At 41.6% G+C, this 22,194-nt stretch overlaps 1 protein-coding gene across 2 annotated transcripts in view; it reads left to right on the plus strand.

The window, feature by feature from the left end:
• Window positions 1-22,194, plus strand: part of ARHGAP26 (Rho GTPase activating protein 26) — a 306,079-nt gene that overhangs the window by 147,024 nt on the left and 136,861 nt on the right. For both annotated transcript variants that reach the window (XM_067567247.1, XM_067567246.1), the window contains exon 12: window positions 14,712-14,748. In XM_067567247.1, coding sequence (XP_067423348.1) covers window positions 14,712-14,748 — 37 coding nt within the window. The remainder of the gene's footprint in view (window positions 1-14,711; window positions 14,749-22,194) is intronic.

Consider the following 22,194-nt stretch of genomic DNA (forward strand, 5'->3'; position numbering starts at 1 on the left):
CAACAAAATGGGTTGTGGTTTTATTTCTGGCCTGGACCCAGATACCAACATGATATGTGCATACAAATATTTCAAGAAAATAACTGTCTGTTCTGGCACTAATCTGTTCAAATACATTTTCCTTAGGGTACTCACTTAACTTGCTCACTATATTTAAAATGTACCCATATCAAAACCTTTAATGGTTCTTTATGCAGTAGGGATTTTACAAAGCCCTGTAGTCTTTGCTGAGTCTGTCAGTCTGTGAGCTATCATCTGTTGAAAGCCAGTATCTGCCTATATTTTCCAGTAGTGCTGAGGCAGTGTAGAATTGCTGTAATTTGAGGACTGGTGTGGTGATGGAAGCTAGCAAAATGTTTATTACTTAAAGATATTGGCCTTTTAAAAATGTATTTCCCTAGGGAACTTTGTCTGAAGCTACTGGATTTTGCTGTTCCTGCTTTATATTATATTTCTCCAAGTGGACTAACTGAGGCCCAGACAAGATAAGTGACTTAACTCAAGGTCAGACTGTGATTCTGTTGCTCAGGTTTGATTAGGACCCAGACACCCACCTTTCAGCTGGGTCTGTCCCCAAGCTTCTCCAACTGTGAGGATAGTCTCTCTGGGAAGACACAAATGAGCCAGTAGAAAAGAAGAGTGGGAGGGGATGCATTTTCTTTTCTCCTTAGTTCCTGGATGGTCTTCACTTAGGGCAAATAGCAGAACTATCTGTCTTTTCAGGGATTAGATCCAATCAGCTACATAAGAGGCAACTCAGGGGAAGACTTTTATTTAAAATATTTATTGTTAATTTAGAGTAGGAGAAGGAACTCTTCGGTGGATACTATCTGGTCTGGTGACTTATTGCTATTTATTTGATCAGTTTGTTCCAAGACCCCCTAATGACACCTCAATTTGGGACAGTTCCTCAGATTTGTCACCTAAAATTTGTCAGATTTGTCACCTCAGTTTTGGGAATCTTCCTCAGCTGTGAAGATTGATGCAAAGAATTAATTTAGCTTCTCCGCAATAACCTTATCTTCCTTGAGTGTTCCTTTAGCATCTCGATTGTCCAGTGGCTCCACTGGTGTTTATCAGGCTTCTTGCTTCTGATGCACTTAATTTTTTTTTGCTGTTACTTTTTGAGTCTTTGGCTAGCTGTTCTTCAAATTCTTTTTTGGTCTTCTGAATTATATTTTTACACTTCATTTGCCAGAGTTTATGTTCCTTTCTATTTTTCACAATAGGATTTAACTTCCACTTTTTAAAGGATGCCTTTTTGCCTCTAACTGCTTCTTTTACTTCGTTGTTTAGTCACAGTGGCATTTTTTTGGTCCTTTTCACTATATTTTTTAATTTGGGGTATAAATTTAAATTGAGCCTCTATGATTGTGTCTTTAAAAAGTTTGCATGAAGCTTGCAGGGATTTCACTTTTGGCACTGTAGCTTTTTAATTTTTGTTTAACTAACTTCTTCATTTTTGTGTAATTCCCCTTTCTGAAATCAAATTGCACTTTGGTGGGCTCCTTCCCATATGGATTCTGATGAGCCAAAAAATATCCCCTTACTTCCTTAGCAGGAGATTTTTCAAAGGCACAAATGGGTGATAGCTGCCCCCAATTCCTGTTGACCCTAACCCAAACACAGAACAAAAAGAGCACCAAACAGCTCACAATCGAAATACTTCACCACCTTTAACGGTTGGGAGTAATTATCACACTTAAATATGTTCTACAGCAGAATGAATGTGAAGTAAGTTTGCATTAAGACATTTTTAATTGAAGATGATCTAACATAATTCAAAATTAACCTAGTTGTTGCTTAGTTTAGTATCCTTGCTCTCACTGTCTGATGATAGTGAAAGGTAGGGTGAGTGGGTGTGAGTTTTGGCTGTACTCAAGGAGGAGATGTGTTCTTTTTTCGTTATTACTTATATATCCAAAGAAACCTAGGGGAAGTTGTTAAATGAGTAGAGGTTTCCCCCTTTTAATTGAATTTTCCACATGTATCTGCATATTCCGCTGCTGCACCACTGAAATTAAAATGCTTTTCTGTGAAGCTTTCACTTTATTAGATACTTCAAAGATCTGTTTTTCTAAACCAACTGACCTTTAGCTGAATTATTATGGAGGGTGGCTACTGTATGTCTAACATAGTTTGTACTTTGTTGCTTTCAACTGCCTGCTGCTGGATTTCTCGTTGACATTCAGACAGGGTAGCTTGACCCCAAGTAGTTTTTTCTTTAGGTAGAAAACATAATGGGTTATATAACTGAGCTCAGCTAAGTAGTCCAGATGGCTGGCAGATAGCCCAGCCAACTTCAGCTTTGGATGCACTTGGGAATGCCTGCACTTGTAATAAAACGTGGGCTAATTTTTAATTAGAGCCATCATTTTAGTTTAGCTCTGACATACAGAAAAGCAAGACCTAAACTGAGGAGTCAAGCTCCCAGATGCTTCACTTTTAGCTTTCAAGTGCAAACATCATTGTAAAAACATGAGGTTAATATCTGCATTTGAAGGAGGAGGAAGAGAGAGCAAGAAGATGCATGGACTTCAGCATGCTGGTTTTCTGCTGTACAGTAGGCAGGGAGAAAGAGAGGGAAGGAAGGAAGGGAAAGAGGGAGTTGCCAGCCTTTCCCAAATGAATGGCCCTGGCTTGAAGGATAGAAGTTAACAGCAGGATTATGCTACTTGCAAAATCTTGCACCTCTGAATCAAGGCGCATTCCACCCACAAGGGGGTTTGGAATGATGTGAGCTGGAAAGCTAAGGTTCTCTCTCCGTTAGTTATCCTCCTGGCTCTGAGACCTTGGTAGGTTATATCTAGCCGCAACAGAGCAAAGTCTGGATTGCAGTATGAAAACCTGGCCTGCAGACAAGAGTAAAGCAGAGCTGATAAGACAGAGCCAGCAGCAGGGGCTAACCAAGGTTGCCAGGTGTCCTGCCTTTCAAGGCGAGTCGCTATTTTGCACATGAGCCTGCCCTGTCGGTGCTCTGCTGGCATTCTGCTGCTGGGCGGTGTTCCAAGCTGGCTGCCCTTCTGTGACAGCTTGCCAAGACAAGCAGACAACTCTTGGACTCTGGGATGGGGAGACCAGCACTCGGAGAGGCATTTTGTTTGTTTCTGGTGTTGCTATAGGCAGAGTGGAAACTGTTCTCCCTTTTCTATCTCTTCTGAACGTTTAGACTTCTCTCCTCTCCATACAGTCACAGCTCCTCCAATGGGAGCACGATAACAAGGCTTGCAGTTGCACATGGTGGCCATTTAGAATAATGGCAGTTTTGCTGCCTTAGACAACTACCTGTGCTGCCTGTCTGTAGCACAGAGTAGCCTTCTCTAGTGGGCATGGCACAACAGTGGGATAAGGCAGGATCTCAAGTGTATGGCAGCTGGTGCGGCTGTTCTGATGCAGAAAAACAATTCAGGGATTTTAAAGACCTGGAAGTTTTCCAGGGAGAACTTTTTTTTGAGACTAGATTCCAATAAATGTGTCTGTTGCTAATAATAGTAACAGCTATTACACATTGTAAAAATCAGACCCATAAATGTATCATTGTTGCTTTTGGATATTTGGTGCTGACAGGTGAAAGCAAATGATGCCCAGGAATGATTAGTGAATCTGGGAAGTAAGAGATGACACTGAGGCCGTACTATAAGCATGAACATCCTGAACAACTAGAAGCAGCACTTGCTGTTTGGGGAGCAGTTCTGTGAGAGGGTTCTGCTGTACTAGGTACTCTGGAATACACACATTACATGTTTTCCTCACCAGTCTACTAAGGCTGCTTGTTTAGGCTGTGCTCAAAATGAATTGCACCCAGGATCAGTGGGTCTTCTTTTTGGCAATTATTGCAGGCTCATGATAAAAGATTGTGCCTGCAAAAGCTGAGGCCTGGTTTTAAAGTAGGGCTCTGGAAATTCAGAACTTTTTTCTTTCTGATTGGCCTTGGAGTTGGCTGCTATGGTTTGAAGTAGCCATGAGGTTTTTGTTGTAAAGGATGGTCCTGCTTTGGGATGCTTGAGATAAGACAGAGGTGCTCAGATGTGCCGTTTAGGCACAGTCCTGCATTGGGTATGGCGTGGGATCGTAGAACATTTCCTGCAGCTCCTAGCTTACCTCTAAAGGCTGAACATCTGCAGCCAAAGCCCTTAATGGGGATTTGGGGAGTCTCTTTCCTCATCTCTTTTCCTATGTAGTCAGTCAGTTCTGCCGGCCAGTGGATGGGGAAGCAAAAGCCATGGCCCTGTCCCTCCTGTTCCCTTTGAGACACTCTGCCACTCCCAGAGGAATATGGGGAGCAGTCCCTTCATTTAGCATTCAGGGCCCACAATTCTGACCGGCTCTTACATGGGCTATGCAAGTAAGGTTGGGGCAGATGGAGGAGAATCCCCTTTTCTTCAGCTGTGTGCCCACCTACAGGCCAGTTTCACCTGCCACTCCCTCTTGCCAGTGAGTTTTATTTATAAAATTCCCCGCCCACCCCCAAGATTGAGAAATGAAAAACAAAAGCGGGAAATACAGAGGTGACTAAAATCTTCAGTTATAGCCAGAAAGCCAAATGAATGTGAAAACTGAATTGTAAATCTTGCCTGCAAAAGTACAGACCCTCCACTTGGTCTGTCCCAGGAAGCTATGAAATCACTTGTATCTGTCTTAAGGCTATGTCTACACTATAAACACTACAGCAGTCTAGCTGCATCTATGTCCAAGTAGTGTAGATGTTTTTCACAATCCTGAGCGATGTAGGTAGGTTGACCGAAGTTTTACCTAAGTTTAAGGAAATGAGTGGCACCTCCTTTAGCTATTTACAGACAGTAAATGTGCCACCACTCTGGGCTAACAGCAAGCATGAGCAGGCTTATTTTGCACCTTCCTATTAAATTGTTTCCTGAGTTGCCATGAAATAATGCATATTTGGTGGTAACTCCAGTGAAAACTATAATCTCTCAAGAAAAGAATGTGATAAATAATTCACTGTAGACTCCTGTTCTCTTTAAAATACTTCTCATGTTAACAGTTTTTACAGTCTGGTCAAACATGCCTTTTATGGTTCTCACTTTCTTCCCTACAGACAAAACTGTAGGTCACCAGGGAAAGTTTTTATACATTGCAGGGTGCAGGGCTTTAACTTAATTGGACAGGGCAGGATTGGTCTGTCACTAGAAGGGGGTACTACAAAGTGGCCTTCTAAAGGCTTCCCATTTCAAACAGTAGTTGGAGAGCAAACTATGTCAGTGGAAAATATTAATGGATATCTTCTCAGGCTCTATGGCTTTTAAAACCCAGTCAGAACAGCTGATCTTTGTTCTATTTCTGGGGAAATTCCACTATTCCAACCCCCCTCCCTGCAGACAGAATTGGTCAGGCTGGTTTCCCTAGGCTTCAGTTATCCCATTCTTCCAAGCTGGTCGCACTTGAATCAGAGCCATCAAGATTTAACAACCCACCATTGTCTCTGGCGTGGAAGAAGCGTGACATAGCCTTTACAGCAAATGGTGGTTTCCATACCCACCGAAGCCTCCAGAGATGCAGTAATTTCGTATATAAATTGTACTTAGACAGATTCCCCAATCTGTCACAATCCGATACGCATTTCAGAAGTTCACACCTATTGTGTTTTTTTGTTCTTCATTCCATATAGAAAAGGGCTTAAACACATTCAGACAAAACTTCAGCTTACTCCCTCCGGCCCATCCCTTGCAATCTGCCTACAAATACCTGACATGCTGGCTGGACTACCCATTTTGAGGAAGGTCACGCTTTCTATTTATATATTTATTTTTTGCTTGTTCATCTCCCGAGTTGAAAGTTGAGAATCTCGTTAATGGTTGTTTTTAGGCTTTCTGAACATGAATCACAAGGAAATTGCACAATGTTGAAGCATTTCCTTCTATTGCTCACTGCTTAAAAAACATTAAGCTCCTTCTTGAAAGCTGAGAGAATCTGGCAGGGCCTGCCCCCTTGACAGCATGCTGTAGTTTAAACAGAAAGTCTGGGTAGAAGGGTAGGTCTCTACTGCAAGAAAAAAATTCTTCATTACAGGGGATTTATTAGATGATTGAATTGGTCTTTTCCTTCTCAGATTGTTGTGAGCCAAGTGCTTTACCTTATTTTTCTTCTGTGTCAAGTATGCTCACAAAGATGATTTCCCACATTCCTTATTTTAATGTAAGAATGCCTGAGATGCACATATAGGTGTTTTGAATAAATCATTGTTTTCTCTGTTTTGAGAGATGGGAAACAACAATCTTCTGAAGCTCTTCTCCATTTAGGCACAATCAAGAGAGCCAAAACTTGACCCATTCAAACTTTATCTGATACATTCTAGGATGTGCAGACAAGTATCTAACCTTGAAGCCCTAAAACAACAATTGTATATATAAAATAGATATGTATACTGTGTGTGTGTGTGTGTGTGTGTGTGTGTGTGTGTGTGTGTGTGTGTGTGTGTGTGTGTGTGTGTGTGTGTGTGTGTGTGTGTGTGTGTGTGTGTGTGTGTGTGTGTGTGTGTGTGTGTGTGTGTGTGTAATTGTTTTCAAAACCCACCGGTGTGAATCATAAAACAAGGAAATAAAAAAGTTAAGTCACTCAGTGCTTTCTCTCACAAGTTCCTCTTCTCAGTCTCCATCTGGTTCCCCTTTTAGCACTTGGAGCCCACAAGTTGCCACCTTCACCTTGAACAACCCCATGGCACTGTTGGATTCCAACCAGATTTATTTGGTTGCATGCTCAGGTGTTTAGGGTTGACGTGGCTTTCATAAATTAGATTCTGAGTGATTCTGTGTTCTGTTCTCAATTGGCATGCAAATGGGGTATATGTCAGATTGCAAATTGTGGCTGCAAGATCTATGTTTCTGCAATGCTTAGGAAAAATTTACATGATTTATTTTGTTAATGATAGTTCTAAGTTTGGTATTAATTTTTATGTAGAAATTACAGAACTGAAATCAGAGTATGTGATCGTGTATTTATATAATATGAGAGAGAACATCGGTGAGGTAATATCCCTTTTTGGACCAATTTCTGTTGGGAAGGGAGACAAGCTTTTGAGCCATACAGAGCTCCTGTTCCAGTCTGGGAAAGGTACTTCCAGCGTCACAGCAGGACACAAAGTGAAACAGATTGTTTAGCATCTGTAGTTAGCACATATTGTAATGGACCATTCAAGGTATTACTATATGGTCAGTGTAGGTTGCCCATTGATTGGTCAAAATGAGGGTGGAGGTACAAGTACATTGAGTTGTGGAAGGGAGGTTGTGGAGTCTTAAAAGGGGATCAGTGAAATGCAAATTAGATGTGGAATGATATAATTGCTTATTTCTTTACTTTTTTAGAGCATATATCTTACCAATACACAGTCTACATACCTTAACTCAAAGATAAAGTGAATGTGAGCGTGAGTATGAGTGAGAATTTCCCAGGCTTATTAATGTGTGCATTTTTAAAGTGTTACCTCTACAAAAGTTAGCAAAATGTTTTACCAAACACATATTATGGAAAATTCAGTTGTCCTGTGAAGAGCTATTGTGTTCAGTAATTAATTAATGATTGAATTTAGTTTTCAAATTAAAATGTAAAATAGAGGGATTTTAATTTTAGCTTTATCTGCACTTAACTGTGGGATTGTTACAGTTACATCTGTAATATACCAAAAAAAAAATGTAAAAAGATTCATTTGTAAGTGAGGCCCAAATTTCACATCTTGGTCCCGAAGTCCTTATTTAGGCACCTAAATAAAAATTATCACATTTTCAGAGGAGTTTAACAGCTGCCGACTCCATTAAATTCAATGTGAACGTGGTTTGCTCAGGACTTCTGACAGCCTGGGACACTGATAATTAGCTGCTAAAATATGGGTTTGGGACCCTAGCTTTAAGGCATTCAACGTTTAAAAATTTTGGCCTAAGTTTATAGTCTTAATGAAGAGGTTTGTTTCCAGAAATCAAGGTGAGAAATATAGCTACTACAGTTAGCTGGATTTTGGACTTGCCAATTAACAGTGGACAGTGGATTTCCATCCTTCTATTAACACCAGTTCTGAAATTCCTACTGAAGACTTTCTTGAATCTTGAAATACAATCAGATGGGAATAATTAGGGAGGACATTATGGTTTTATGACTGCAGTGCTGTATGTTAGTGATTTGTCTGTAGGTTACTCATTAAGCTCTGTTTGAAGAGTTTTAGCTTCTTCAACTAAACCTGTTTCACAGGATGAGATATAGGACACAGATTCTTAGCCCAAAAGCAGACATTTTCTTTGCCAAACTTTATAGCTTGTGGAAGTGGATAGTAGTGGAAAGTGAGGAAAATAAACAGAGATAGCTGGTAGTTTTCTTATTCCTATCTGTGTTTTGATTTGTTTTATTTTTTGTGAAATGATTACCTCGAAGAACCTCTGAGTTAGAGCTATCACATATTTAGCCAGGGTATTTTACAAGTAGAGAAAATAACTCAGGAGTATTTTGCAGTATGACTGAATATTTATACTTTATATTCTGTCCTGTTAACATGCAAATCTATTTATTTCCAGCTAATTATTTCCAGAAAATCTCAAAAAATTCACTAGGATAGCAGTCAGGTCAGTTTCAATATCCATTTCAATACCAGTAAATCTAATTGGTTTATTGGTATTGAAATGGATTCTCCCTCTCATCGACCAGACCTTGAACACTGGATGTACCTTGTGTATTAACTATGCTTTTTCCAGGGTTTGGTACCTGCAGTTCTTCCCTTCGGATGTCTGTGACTGATAGTAAATAGCATGACCAGACACGGTCGTCTACTTAAACCAAAGTATTGTTTAATCTTAATAGTAGGGAGCATAACATAAGAGAAAAAAGGATTTTAAAACAACAAATGGTCTATATGCTTGTCTATCTTACCTAGAATCCCTCCATCTTTTGGTAGAGACCCTAAAGCAGGCCTCACTTCCTCTGTCGCCCCAACCTATGTAGTCTGTCAGGCTGTTTTCCCATAATTCTCTCCAGCAGCTTCCACCTTCCCTATAGAGAGAGATTTCTTTTGGTCAAAGTTCTTCATTCTCTCAGTTCATGAGCATTGAGCCACTTGGCAATCTCATCTGGTGAGTTCAGCAGGGAGTCAGAGATAGAACACAGAATGAATGGTCTTATATGGTCCCTTTATGAGCGGGTAGATAGATGAGTCATTGCCCTGTTTCCTATTGCTTTTCCAGCAGCTTGCTATTAAGTTGAACAGACCTGTTCATACAAGTGAATATCCCAATAACTTCATCACAGAATGGTATTCATCAATTATTACAGAGCAATCCCACTCTTGTCACAGGCTATGAAACAAGAAGGCAAATAAAAAGAACCACAAATTTATTATTTTTTTAAAAGTCTCATGATTTTTAAGCCAGTCTCATGATTGTGGTGCATTTCAGTCCTGATTCATCGATTTTTGGACACTTGGGGCTAACAATAATGAAATCCTGCTAACACAAACAGGCACCATAATTGACCTGCAAGAGATCTGACCATTCAATCTCCAGATGCATTGATCTAGTTAAACACTTTAGTACATGCATAAGTCTCTTGCTGAGCTAAGACTTTAAATAGCTGCAAGGCCTTGCTATGGCAGTTGTTGCTCACATGTATCTCAGACTGTTGCAATCTTTTAAACTCTCAGAGAAATAGTCTCTTAACTGGCAGTTTTAGGCCAAACAAAGATGAAACTGGAGGAGGTTTAAAATGGTATTAATAGCAAGCTGAAGGGGTCAGGAGAAAGTGTAGCAAGAAAAGCAGTTAAAAGGGTGCTAGAAGGTGTTCATTTAAAATAGGAAATCTCATTTAATTTAAATGCTGATGAAATGGAAGGTATCGGTTACACTTGCTTAGACTTCCTTATGTATCACCAAGTGGTTATAAATCGGACTAACAATCTACTCAAGTCTAACTTTCACCATTTATCAAAACATCTCTTAGTTTTGCCTTGGCTGCAATGTAGGTTCTGTCTCCTAGTGAATTGCCATATTTATCTTTTGTGCTTCTGCCCCTGGAGATGGACATTTATTTTTCTAGGTTTGCCCTGGGCCATCTTAGGAGCACTGGAGGCAAAACAATCTACTTAGTAATATATCAACTTTCTGTGCTGTATTGAACATTTTGGTAGTGGACCATTAAAAGCCAAGCTGATGTCTGGCTTAAAAAAAAAGGACGGGGAAAGAATGTGTGGCATTTTGCATTAACATAACCCTGACCACCAAACTCAAAACACAATATCTGATTTGCTCTACCATCTAATTCAACTGGAGGTTTCATGCATAGATCCATCCAATAACCAACTTTCATTTACACAGGTAGATGTAATGCACCGGGCTTGTGTGCAAATATCCAGAGTTTGTTCGAAGAGACTGATATATTCACATATCTAAAAACTGATCTGGGCAAGAGCAAGGGATGCTATGCCAAGACCCAAAAGGGGGACCTCTACTAGTTCATACCAGCAGAGTTTTGGATGCACTAAACAACATTTCTGACAGGGAGACAGATGGATAGTCCTTAAGGCACTAGCAGAACCTAGCGTTTGAACGTTTTGAATAATCCATTAACAGAACTATCTCCAAACTTGGAAACTGGTTCTTGTCCTACTAAACACCTCTCTTCAAAGAATATTGGGCACTTTAAACACATGTGCCTGTTCTGCATGGGAGAAGGCTGAACATTTCTCCTTATATTTTGGATGGTGCTGGATTTTTCATATTGAATTTGAAATAAAATGGAATCATGTATATTCCAAACCCTCTCCCTGAGGAAAAGGAGACCTTGTGGTGTCATTCAGGGATTTTTAGAAAGAGAAACATGAGGTTTTGCAACAGTGGATAAAGTGGCCCAAAAGTTCTGTTTCCAAAATACTGGAGGAATCTCATCACACTGCAAGGAATTCCCTTTTAAAAGCAGGGCTTTTTGCAGAATTACGTCAACAATGGCAGTCAGCAAAAAGCATGAATATTAGAGAATCGAGCTAAAGGTTTAACAGACTGAGAGGAATTTCTTTTTGTAATGAGCGAGATGAAGGATTGGCCGCATATCATTTTATAGCTTCATGACAAACGGAAATACAAATGCCCTTTTTTACTCTGTGCAGATGCTTTGCTGTTAATACCATCAATGTACTATAGGGTATGTCTACGCTGTGCTGGAAGCAAGCCTCCCAGTTGGGATAGACTCGTGCTAGTTCAGCTCGAGCTGATGTTGTGGCACTAGCAGAGGCTCAGACTGACCACCCAAGCTTGGACTCACCCTACATCCTGGGTTGGGCTAGCCTGAACAATTGCAAGTGGTGCACCATCCACCTACTACCTTTAGTGCGAGAGCGCAAGCCGAGCTAGCGTGGGTGTGGGGGGCACTCTCCCAGCTGCACTGTAGACAAACCCAATGTGTCTCTGAAATCTTCTTTCCTTCTTTTTTCCCTTTCTTTTAAAAATTAGTTTCAATCACAGTCACCCTTGTTGTATATGACCAGTTTTGAAAAAAAATACATGCAGGCAAACAAAACTCCATCTGTAGCTTTAATTATGTGGGATCCAGTGAGATGTGCATTTGGACAGCCGCGGATGTGTGTGAAAACTAGAACTTTGGATGAGTCAGTGAACAAGGGGTTAACCTCCAGCTTTGCTTCCTCCTCCCCTTACAGATGCTTGAGAGAGTGGATTTTTTGGAGACAGAGGGAGGGGCGCTTTTGGGAAAGTCAGACTTCACATTATCTTCCTTTTTCTGTTCACTTTCCTGCTTGTCTTCACTTATTTTACTTTCTTTGCTGTGCATGTTATCCCTGGAGAACAATGCTTTTGTTGATTTCAGCTGTTTTTTCTGTCGAGTAATTCCTCACGCTTATATGTTTAAAACAAATAGTTTCTCTCTTGGCAAAGGAATCTCTAATTTTCAAGTGTCATGTACTGTAGTTAGTTTCTGGTGCCTAGGTACTATGGGAATTGGGTGCCTCAGAGGGAGAAGTATATTTGTTGGGAAATGTTATAGTCAAAATTGCTGGGATCCTAGCACAAAAGGAGCAGTGTGCCTACCCAGTTTGGTCCCTCAATTTTGTGTTGTTCCAGGAACTTCCATATCAGTATAATTCCTAGGAATGCTACTGTGATTTCTCAATAAGGCCCATGCTATGGTGGTAAGGGTTACCAGCACAAGAATTCTAGGAATGATAACTTGATATTCTCTTAACGTTCCCCAGAGATACATCAATTTAAATGGCTTAGCTATATTTAAATAAAAATATTGCAAAAGACAAGTGATTTAAAAAAAAAGGGGGGGGGGTATCTGTATTTAATTGCAGCATTTGGTTCAGTACATAAGGTTTCAGTGTAAATCAATGTGCCTTGTCCTGATTCTCTCTCTCCTAAAACTCATCACAGTTCTCAGGCCTGGTGCCCAAGTCAACAAGGAAGGTAGAGCATGTGCCTCACTATAAGAATGAAAGGGTGCTTTTTCCTTTTGACCTCTTAGCTGGGGAGGGGAGAAAAGACAAGAAGGTTAATTAATAGAGATTGGTTTCCTTTGAAGGACTTGTATCCTGCATAGTTACCAGTTTTACTGTTTTGCACACCTACGTGCTCACCCACTTACTTGCATGGCCCGTTGCAGGCTGGACTGGCTTCCTCGCTTAGTTATGTTACAAAGTTCATTCTCCTAGGCTCATTTACTCAAATCAAACCCAAACCTAGATCAATGACACATCCGCTGAACAGCTGGTTGCATGTGCCCCAAGGAGCCTCTTGCTCATTGATCAGACGTTTAAGTGTTGAAGGTGTATTTATTCTAAGGGCGAGCCTTCCAAGATCCACAAGCCACATGGGAGAGCACTGCTGAGTGCAGGTTAGTTTTCTTGTCAGATGACTTTGACCAGACATGCTCCCCAGCCCCCTTTCTTTTGTTCTTTAAAAATGCGAAACTTTATTGCTTGTGCAGTTGCAATAAATGCAGATGGTGATTTACAGACAAAAGAGAAAGCGTGCAGTCCTGGCCTCACTGAAGTTAGCGTCTGTTTTTAACTTCAGTGGGGCAATGATTTGATCCACTGTCATGACTTCCAAGGAGTTTACAGTTCAAGTTAAGACATACTTGGCAAGAGGTGGTAGGAAACTGAGGGAAAAGAAAGAGACAGGAGCTACCAAACAGTAAGATTGGATTCTTGCTTTGGTTAATGTCATGTGTCTTGTTTTAAACACTGCTGTTACTTTGAAGGAGAGACTGTAGTTTAGTTTATAGGCCTTGTGGTTTCTTCAGAGCTCTGGTCCCAGGAACCTGACTGCAGTGAAGTAACCACATCAGAACACTGAGAGCAAGCAGGCAGCCTCCCAGCCCAAAGCCAGCTGTAGTCTGTGCATGACACCTGCCACGCTGAGATGATGTATTGTGTCGGTCGGCAGCAGGGGAGGCCAGGGTACTTTTTAAAGGAAACTTCTCATCATGAGGTTGGTATGAGCTCCCTCTGCATTCTCCCCACCTCCCTCAGATACACGTCCCAGTGCTGACTGTCATCTTGCTGCCAGTATTCTGTCGAATGGCGGGGGAGGTCCCTGAAAACTTTCCTTTCTCAGCTGTTAAGAATTGGAACGACAGCCTGCACTGTGTTGTGATCAAACCGATTTCTCAGACTTCTCCTCTCACTTGTGAAGGAGCTTCACACCTTAGTGTGGCCTGGTGTGGAGAGTGGTTGGGGAGTGAGCCTGCCCTGCACTCACCCCACCATGTAGGTCTCCTGTCCCAACTCTTCACTTGTTGCGACCTGGCGCACAGAGTCATAGTGCCACTCAGGTTTGACCCTGAGTAGCACCAGGGCCCCTTGTGCCAGGTCACAACGCCACTGACTAAATTTGGCCCAGTTGCTCCTCTGTCATGATAGAGGGGTGCCTGGGCTAAACTTGAGTAGTGCTGGGACCCTGTGTGTCAGGTCACAACACCCAGAGCAAGGAGCCAGGCCCAGTCCCATGAGACAGGAGCGGCTGCTGCTGGTTGAGTGTGGGATAGACTTGCACTCCATCCAACCTCTTTCCCTCTGTACTGGGCCTGTGACCCATCTAGAACCTTCTCACGACTTGCTGTTCAGGAAACACTCCACATGTGTGCACACGCACACAGTGTTGATGAAAGGACATGTTTCAACCATGTTGCGTTATCTTAACATGATTAAAATGCCCTGCCAAGATGCAGGCTGGCATGTTTGAAACCACGTTAGCTGCCTGGGTTGTAGGGCAGGCTCCCTCTTAATCGACAAAAGAGTCAATTAACTGCTACTTTAAGCTAACAGGATTTGTGCCCATCAAGACACATCTTTGGTAACATGAAAGTCCCATGCACTGAAGACAGAGTTGTTGAGGAAGGGATGGTCTTATGGTTAAAATACTGCACTGGGACTCAAGAGACCTGTGTGTGTGGCTCTGACACAGACCATGTGTGAACTTGGATAGGTTGCCTAATCTCACACTGCCTTGGTTTCCCCCCTATAAACTGGAGATGATAATGCTGGCTTTCTTGTATTCTTTGTCATGTCTATTTAGGTTGTACATTCGTGTGGGCAGGGACCGTCTCCTACTATGTGTTTGCACAGCACCTAGCACAAAGGAGCTCTAATCTTTGCTGGGGCCTCTAGGCATTTCCGTAATATAAAGAATAGCAAATAATTGTTCTAGAAACTGCATGTGGAATCTTTATATAACTAAAAGGTTAAAGACTTCCCTTCTATTTTCCAGGTCTACAACTCGAACAAAGACAATCAAAGTGAAGGCAGTAAGTATTATTATTATTATTTTATTTATTATTTTTAAGAGCAAGACCTTGTTGCTTGGGAAAACTAATGCATTGTGAAATGGTGTCACTGACTGTACTAGTGAGGAGGAGGTGCTGCGAACAGGAATTGCCCTGCACACCATCACAGCATGCAGTAATTACTGATGTGGCCATGTCTGTTGCTTATATTTGACTGTAATAATGGAACATTTCGAATGAGACGAAAGGGACTGGGAGGTGAGACTAATTCTTGACTCATCTGCACTGGAGCATGATGCTCAGATTTCCCCATCCATTAAATTGGGATGATGATTATGATCTACCTCAGTTTGTAAAGCACTGTTTATGAGCTGGATACAAGATAGTGATTATTATAAAAAACAAGTATGTTTTTTTTTTTTTTATATTACTGATATTTTATTTATAAACACAAAAATAAACCACAACAGTCCTTTCTTCTCTCCAATTAACCAATGGAACGGCACAGAAGACCAGCCTGCAGTGTAAAAGTCTCTCTTATGGAGCCACCAGTGACAATAGATACACTGGAAAGACCCTGCCTAATCAGGTCTCTGAAAAAGAGCCCCAAAAGATTAATCTTAAAGGCTTGTTAACTCCCATAGCTCAGACAATCAATGCATTCTGGAGTCAGAAGAGCACTCCCATTGCTCCTCTGAGTAGCAGTTGCACCTTGTCCCATCTCTCACCTTCTGTGTCTCAAAACTCTTAGTTGGACCATTTTTCAGTAAGTTTGGGTTAGCATGGATATCATCCATATTGTAGCTACTCAAAGCTCTAAAATGCACCCAAGATTATTGGGCACACTGAAGCAAGCTCTTTCTTTTTAAACAAGTAAATACTTCAGTTGTAAGCTGTCGCAGACAGGAACCTATCTTCACTCTTGCCTGGGAGCACCTCTCACTGTTGATATATCGTAGAAACTAAGGGAGGGAATGTTTGCAAATGCTTTTTCTTGCAGCAGCTCTTGCTCCTCCACTCCCCTGCCTCCCTCTTCCTGACATGGACTTTTGACTTCCTGGTTATTGGCTGCAGGTAGTTTTTTTGTTTTTGTTTTTTTAAATCACATTTGGTATTTTTATTGTGCTTCCGTGTAAAGCAAAATGATGAACACCCAGCACTGACATAGTGCTTCATGTTCACAAAAGGCTGTGTGAAGGAGTAATACTTTGTCTTTATATGACGCCTCAGAGGAGCTCAGAGTGCTATTATCCCCATTTTACAGTTGGGCAAAATAAGGCACAGAGAAATTATCAGGGGGAAGAGAACAAAGATCAGTCAGAACCTTAACCTGGACCTGTGACCTCCCTTAAATGGTCAGGTTGCAAAATGATAGTAGTTTTTATTATTACTTTTAAAACACATTGCACATTGGCAATGGCAGAGTTCAGGTCACACGCCCCTGGAAAGCTTTCCACGCTCATTTGTATTTTCTAAATCTACATCATTCCCTTTGTTTAAGGTACGCTAAGTTTGCAAAGCCTTCACTGGCTCTGCAATGCCTGGCTTGATCTCTCCATACACAGTGCCCTAATAAATCTGGGGGGGCCTTCTTGAGGGGCAGTCTGAACCCTTCACATTCATTTTGGCTACTTATGACAGGCAAGTGTATTTACACACAATCTGTTTCCTTCGCTCCCATGGGTGTCTAACTCTTTGAACAGATCCCTGGCAGCTTTTTTAAGGGTGTGAGCTAAGGGAGAACTGGAGTGTGGAGGGCAGGAGGATGAGAGTTCTGTTGCCATTTTAAGGCAGCCGGTAACTAAGATGAAAACCCCTTGTGATCATAGCCTTTTGTTGCTGTGGGATCCTGGCTGGTGTGTGGCTTATAAATAGAATGTTTTCCCTGACTGAATCTGAGAAGGGGTATACACACTAATGGGGAATTTCAGACTTACTTCTGACATTGAGCTCCTTCATCTGATAGGTCTGACATTCAGCTGACTGAGCGGCCTGTGGTAGCATGGCTTCTCTTACTGTCCTTGCCAGCCACTGCTGCTGATAAATAGAAAATGATTTTAGCCCCACTCTCTTGCTCCTCTCTCAACTATTTTTCCCCTCTCCAAGGCAAGATTTACATACCTTGTTAGTTTTTTTGGTTTTTTTGTAGAAGTGGTGAGTGATACAAGATGGTGCAATTACAGGTAATTAGACACCTAGGTGGGCTAGGCAGTGCTACTAACTTGTCTTAGCCTTGCCTTTGAGTGGTATAATTAGTGCCGCTTGCATTGTCCGAGCCAGGCTCTAAATTCACTGAGTTGGAGCTGCAGTATATTAGTTTGAGACGAGGCATGTTTAACAGCTGGTTCGTTAGGTACACAGCGACAAAGCAAGGTTTAATTGATTCCTTCACTGACTATGTAGGTTACAGCCTGGGGCTCTGTGCCACGTAAACCAGGGTCTGACCCTGCTGAAGGCGAGAGAGATTACAACTTGGTCTAGCAGCACCTTTTGTATTTGCAATGTCTGCCAGAGAGCATTAATGCAGTGGCAATACGGGTAAATGTGGTACCCAGTATTTGGTTGGTAGTATGGCTAAGTCCTAGTCAGACCTCCATTCTGGTGGCATTGTAGAGACAGTGTACTCATGCTCTGGAGGGAAGAGAGTGGGTTAGCTGGTTCTCTGTTCCCTCTTGGCTTCTATTCCCAGCCATGGACTTTCTGTGTACCTTTGGGAAAAAGTGACTTGTTACCCTAAGTGGACTTATTACTACTGCTGTATGTCTATACTGCACATAAACATCCGCAGCTGGCCCGTGTCCACTGACTTGGGCAAAGGGGATGTTTAATTGAAGTGTAGACTTTGAAGCTTGGGCTGGAGCCTGGGCCCTGGGACTCCATGAGGGGAAAGGGTCCTAAAGCTCTGAGTGTAGTCCCAGCCTGAATCTCTACACCACAGTTAAACAGCATCTTAGCCTGAGCCCCACAAGCCAAAGTCAGCTGACACAGGCCAGCTGTGGGTTTTTAACTGCAGCGTAGGCATACTCTTAGTGGCCCTTCTCACCAAGATATTGGGATGCTTTCCAAAGCTTAAGTTGAGGCTTTTGAGAGGAGATCAAATGCCGTATTTCTCTGCCTGCAGCTTCACTAGTCAACGGAGAATTTAGGATTTAAGCAGTTGGGAAGGCCTGGGCAAAGATGCCTGTCTTTCAGTATCTTCTCCTTACAGATTCTGTATCTGCCAAATATGGAGAGTGCTGCTTGCCTGATTCATAGACTGCATTTGTTGTTTGTAAAGTGCACCCAGATCCTCAGGTGAAAGGTGTATACTTAAAAGTAAAGTATTATTCTTAAATTGTCCTGTGTCAATTATTTTCATATGGTAACCCAGACTAAATCAACTGCTCATGTGTTCAAACATACAACTGTGGTCTAGTATCCTTTAAAAAGCGTGTATGAATTGAACTGTATATATCATAAGCTATATTCAAACTGATTCCAGGGACAGGGAGCACCAGAGACTAGGCTGTTGGCTAGGTTATTTGCCATCTGATCCTGGGTATAGAATCTCCCTACAAAGATTTTAAAATCGATTCAGTGATTGATGGCTTCTATGTAATCTTGGTCCTGATTCCCAGAGCCAACAAAACTTTTTTATTGCCCAATTGCAGTGGTCTGAATGAGACTGAGGATGTTGTACTGAAGTCTGCTTCTTGGATGCTGCCTTAGTTTACAGAGCCATTGGATTTTATAAGCTAGTAAGTGGCCAGATGGCCAGCATCCTGTAAGGTGATTTATCTTTCTCTGCTTAAGGAGTAAAAGGAGTGACTTGAGAGATGAGTGATGCAGCGGGAGGAGGAGAGAGGAGGGTGGAAATGAGTTTCAATGAACTTCTAACACAAAGTGTATTTTAATTCTTTGGTTAGCAAAACCCAGAAGACCTGTCCTGGTCTGCCCTGCTCTGCTCTTTGTAAACAAATATTCTGGGCCATTTGGACTTGGTACATGGAAGAAGATGAATGAATACATCCTCTTCCTTCTCCAACGCCACCGGCTCCTCATTCACTTCAGGAGCTGGTTCAAAATTGTCCACCTTAGTGTTATAAACTCTTCATAGACGTTATGTCTCTCTACAAACCACCTCGCTCTCTTCACTTATCCCACAGTGACCTGCTCTCTGTCCTTCCTCCAGCTGCTGTGAGTATGTTCAATGAGAGTTCTCTCCTCTGCAGCTCCTCTTCCCTGTCGTCTTGGCATCTCATCAGTTTTTCATCTTTTAAATCTCAAACGAAACCTCATTTTTCCTGATGTCTGTCTATCTGTCTCTCTCCATTAGTGTTTAATTCTGTAGAACTCTTTGAGATAGTTTTTTATTTTTTACTGTAAAACACAAAGCTGTATAACATGGTCTGCAGAGGAATCTGATTGATCTTGTGTCGCTGGTGTGGCGTGACATTTGTAAGTCTGGATTCAGCAAGACCATCCTGAGGCTGGGCAGAATTGGTTCAGTATTCTTCCCTCTTTCCCTATGCTCAAGTAACTATCAACATCAAATGTTGGAATTAAATAGAAGTAATTGACATGGCAAAAATACGAGATAAGACTGGCCCAACTGAAGGAGTTCAAGATGTTGCATAAGACAGGATAAATATAAGGCAGGATAAGTGGTTTGTATTTAGTTAGCAAAAAAGCTGGAATAATGGTGATGCTTGTCAAATGCTGATTAAAATATCTTTATGCCAGATGATAGTGTGAATACTATGTTGGATTGATACCCTAGTCAGTTGTGCATTGGAATACCTCTCCTGCAATAACAGTATTGTATGTGTGCATGACTGTGATTGTGTGTGCTCGACTCACATCCATCCACTGAAGAGGGTCACAGGAAAATACTGAGGCAAGCCAATCTCCTGAAATGAGTTTGGTTACATATACCATATCTTCACTGCCAGCCGCAAGATGAGGCGCAACATGAATGTATAATTAGAGCAGAAGCTCAGTTTCTGTTGGTAAATGACACTGTTACCTTCATTTATGCAATTCTGCACTTCTAAACGGAAATAAATAAGATGAGTGAGAGATACAGGACAGAGATGAGGAGCACCCTTTTTCATACAGAATTGGGAAGCATGTTGGCCACCATGTACACCCAGGGCAGATGGGAGGGATCGCGCTCTCTGCTGCCACTGCCCTCCAACTCCTGACCCATAGCTCACTGTGCTAGTTCTAAATGCAACAGACTCAGTCACACACATGGATTCCACCACCACTTCCAAATTATCAGACATTAGCAAGCAGCATCTAAATGGGGAATTGACTGCTGACTTGGGGGAAATCTAGCTGAAGCCTAGTGCTACAGATCACTGAGCTGCCTAGGGTGAATGGTGTGGGTATTAAGAATCATGGCATTAGTAGTTCCAGATGCATCTATGATGGGTTATCTCTGAGCTAAGTCAGTGAGTAAACAAGTGAGATAAAAAGAAGCTTCTGTGAGAGAAATTGGAAATCAGGCTTTTTATGGTGCTCATTGAAAGTCAAATTAAAGGATAAATAGGCTGCCTGGATATTTATTGAATTAGATATTTCTAGAGAACATAAAGATGCAAAGATTGCAAATAAATCCCTGACCTTTCCTGATCCAGAGCTCAACAAGGAATCTAAAGAGCTGACTCTACAGCTTGGGAGGATTATACTCTGTCACTTTCATCTGGCAGGATTGCTATTGCTCTTGCTTCCTCACTCTGTCTTGGCAAACACTGTTGAAAGGTGTTGCTATGATCCCTTTAGTGGTAACTCTCTCAGTACTGAGTGTTGCAGTGGGCTTAGGATGAATCTCCAGCAGTGGGAATAAATTGCAGGGAGGGGGAAGAGAATGCACTTTTATAACCTTCACATTTTCAATATCAAACATGGAAGGAACTTAACTAAAGCCACAGGTGAGTGAGGAAAGGTCACACATTGAGGGGATGGAGGGAATTCAGGGTAGGCCAAATTGATGGTGAAAAACATCCCAGCCTAAACTTTGACCAGTAATTTGAGGAGGTCCTTCTGAAAATCAGGCCCCTTTTGCAGTGTTGAGCACCTGAAATCCAAGGCATTCCAAATCACTAGTCAGGCACCCCTGGTTTTGCTGTGCCTTTTTTAAAATATAATTTGCTGCTGTTAAAGACTGTCAAAGTAGTTGTGGGCCAGCTGTATCCAATATATTTTATATCGAGTACCTAAGGTTTGTGGAGTAGTGTGGCAGGAGAGATGCGCAGTGGACCTAATAGCTTTGATCTGTTTTGATTTGTTCTATTGAGCCTAAATGAAAACACAGTACCCCAGAAGTCTGTTGTATCTGTTCCTGGGGAATAGCTGCACTGTTAAAGGACTCATGAAGCAGTTAGCAAGACCTATGAACGTTGTAGACCTTATGCATGTCCTGTAATGTGAGCATTCTTCAACTTGTGTGTGTGCTGGCTCAGCATTTCAGCAGGTTTTCTCAGAAAAATGAATTTAGAGAAGTTGTATTGTCTCTCTCTCTCTCCCTCTTGCCATTCATCATGTGAGTAATGGTATCAGCACAGAACTTTAAAAACAAATGAGCAGACGACTTGAGGTGAGAGGTAAAATTAACTAATAAGGGAGCTACACCTTACAAGCTACGGACAACCAACAAACTATTACCATGAACCAGAAGTGTCTTTGGTGTGCTTTACCAAATTACCAAATGTCAGGGCAGGGATAAAGGAAATATATTGCACCGCTCCTGTTGTGAAGCCACCGTGAGTTCTGGACTCTGGAACCTTTCCTATTGGACTCCAGAAGGAGTACAGTTTTCTGTCTTTGAAATTTGATATTCACCTGTATTTGTGTAGGAGGAAATAAAATCAGCTGTTTTGTAAATAATAGTGCTCTAGTTTCCTTCACCCAAAGACCTCAAAATGCTTTAAAAATATTATTGAATTCTGTTTCACAACCCTTGTGTGAGGCATTGTCGGGAAGTATTCTATCTCCCATTTCATAGATGGAAAAACTGAGGCAGAGAGATGTTAAATGACTTGTCCAAAATCTGTGGCAGAGTTAGGAATAAACACCATTTCTCCTGTCTTCTCATTGCTGTAAACACTAGATCATGCTTCCTCTATAATAGGAATTTTAAGCTGTGCATGAAGTTCTGCACACTCTTGAATGCACTTTCAGTATGGGTTCTACATATTTCTCAAATCTTTGCAACTAAGAAGTAATTTTACTTGACAAATAGCTGACTGCAGGCAGCATGTCCCATGTACTGATTGAGAGCTGACTAAGGGATAAATATTTCCTCAGGATCCCGGCAGGTGTTTTGGTACAAGTATTAGTAACTCCATTTAAATTAAATTTGAAATACTGCAGCAGCGTGAGTTAATTGAATGTTATATTCCATTAGTATGGAGGTTTTAGATCTTACTCTCAGGCTCAGAGTCAGGTGCCTTCAGGCCATTCTAATTTGCACAGAATAAGTAT

The sequence above is a fragment of the Emydura macquarii genome, unplaced genomic scaffold, assembly GCF_026122565.2.
Source record: "Emydura macquarii macquarii isolate MOO-44397 ecotype Brisbane River unplaced genomic scaffold, CSIRO-AGI_Emac_v2 contig_2768, whole genome shotgun sequence".
NCBI lineage: Eukaryota > Metazoa > Chordata > Testudines > Chelidae > Emydura > Emydura macquarii.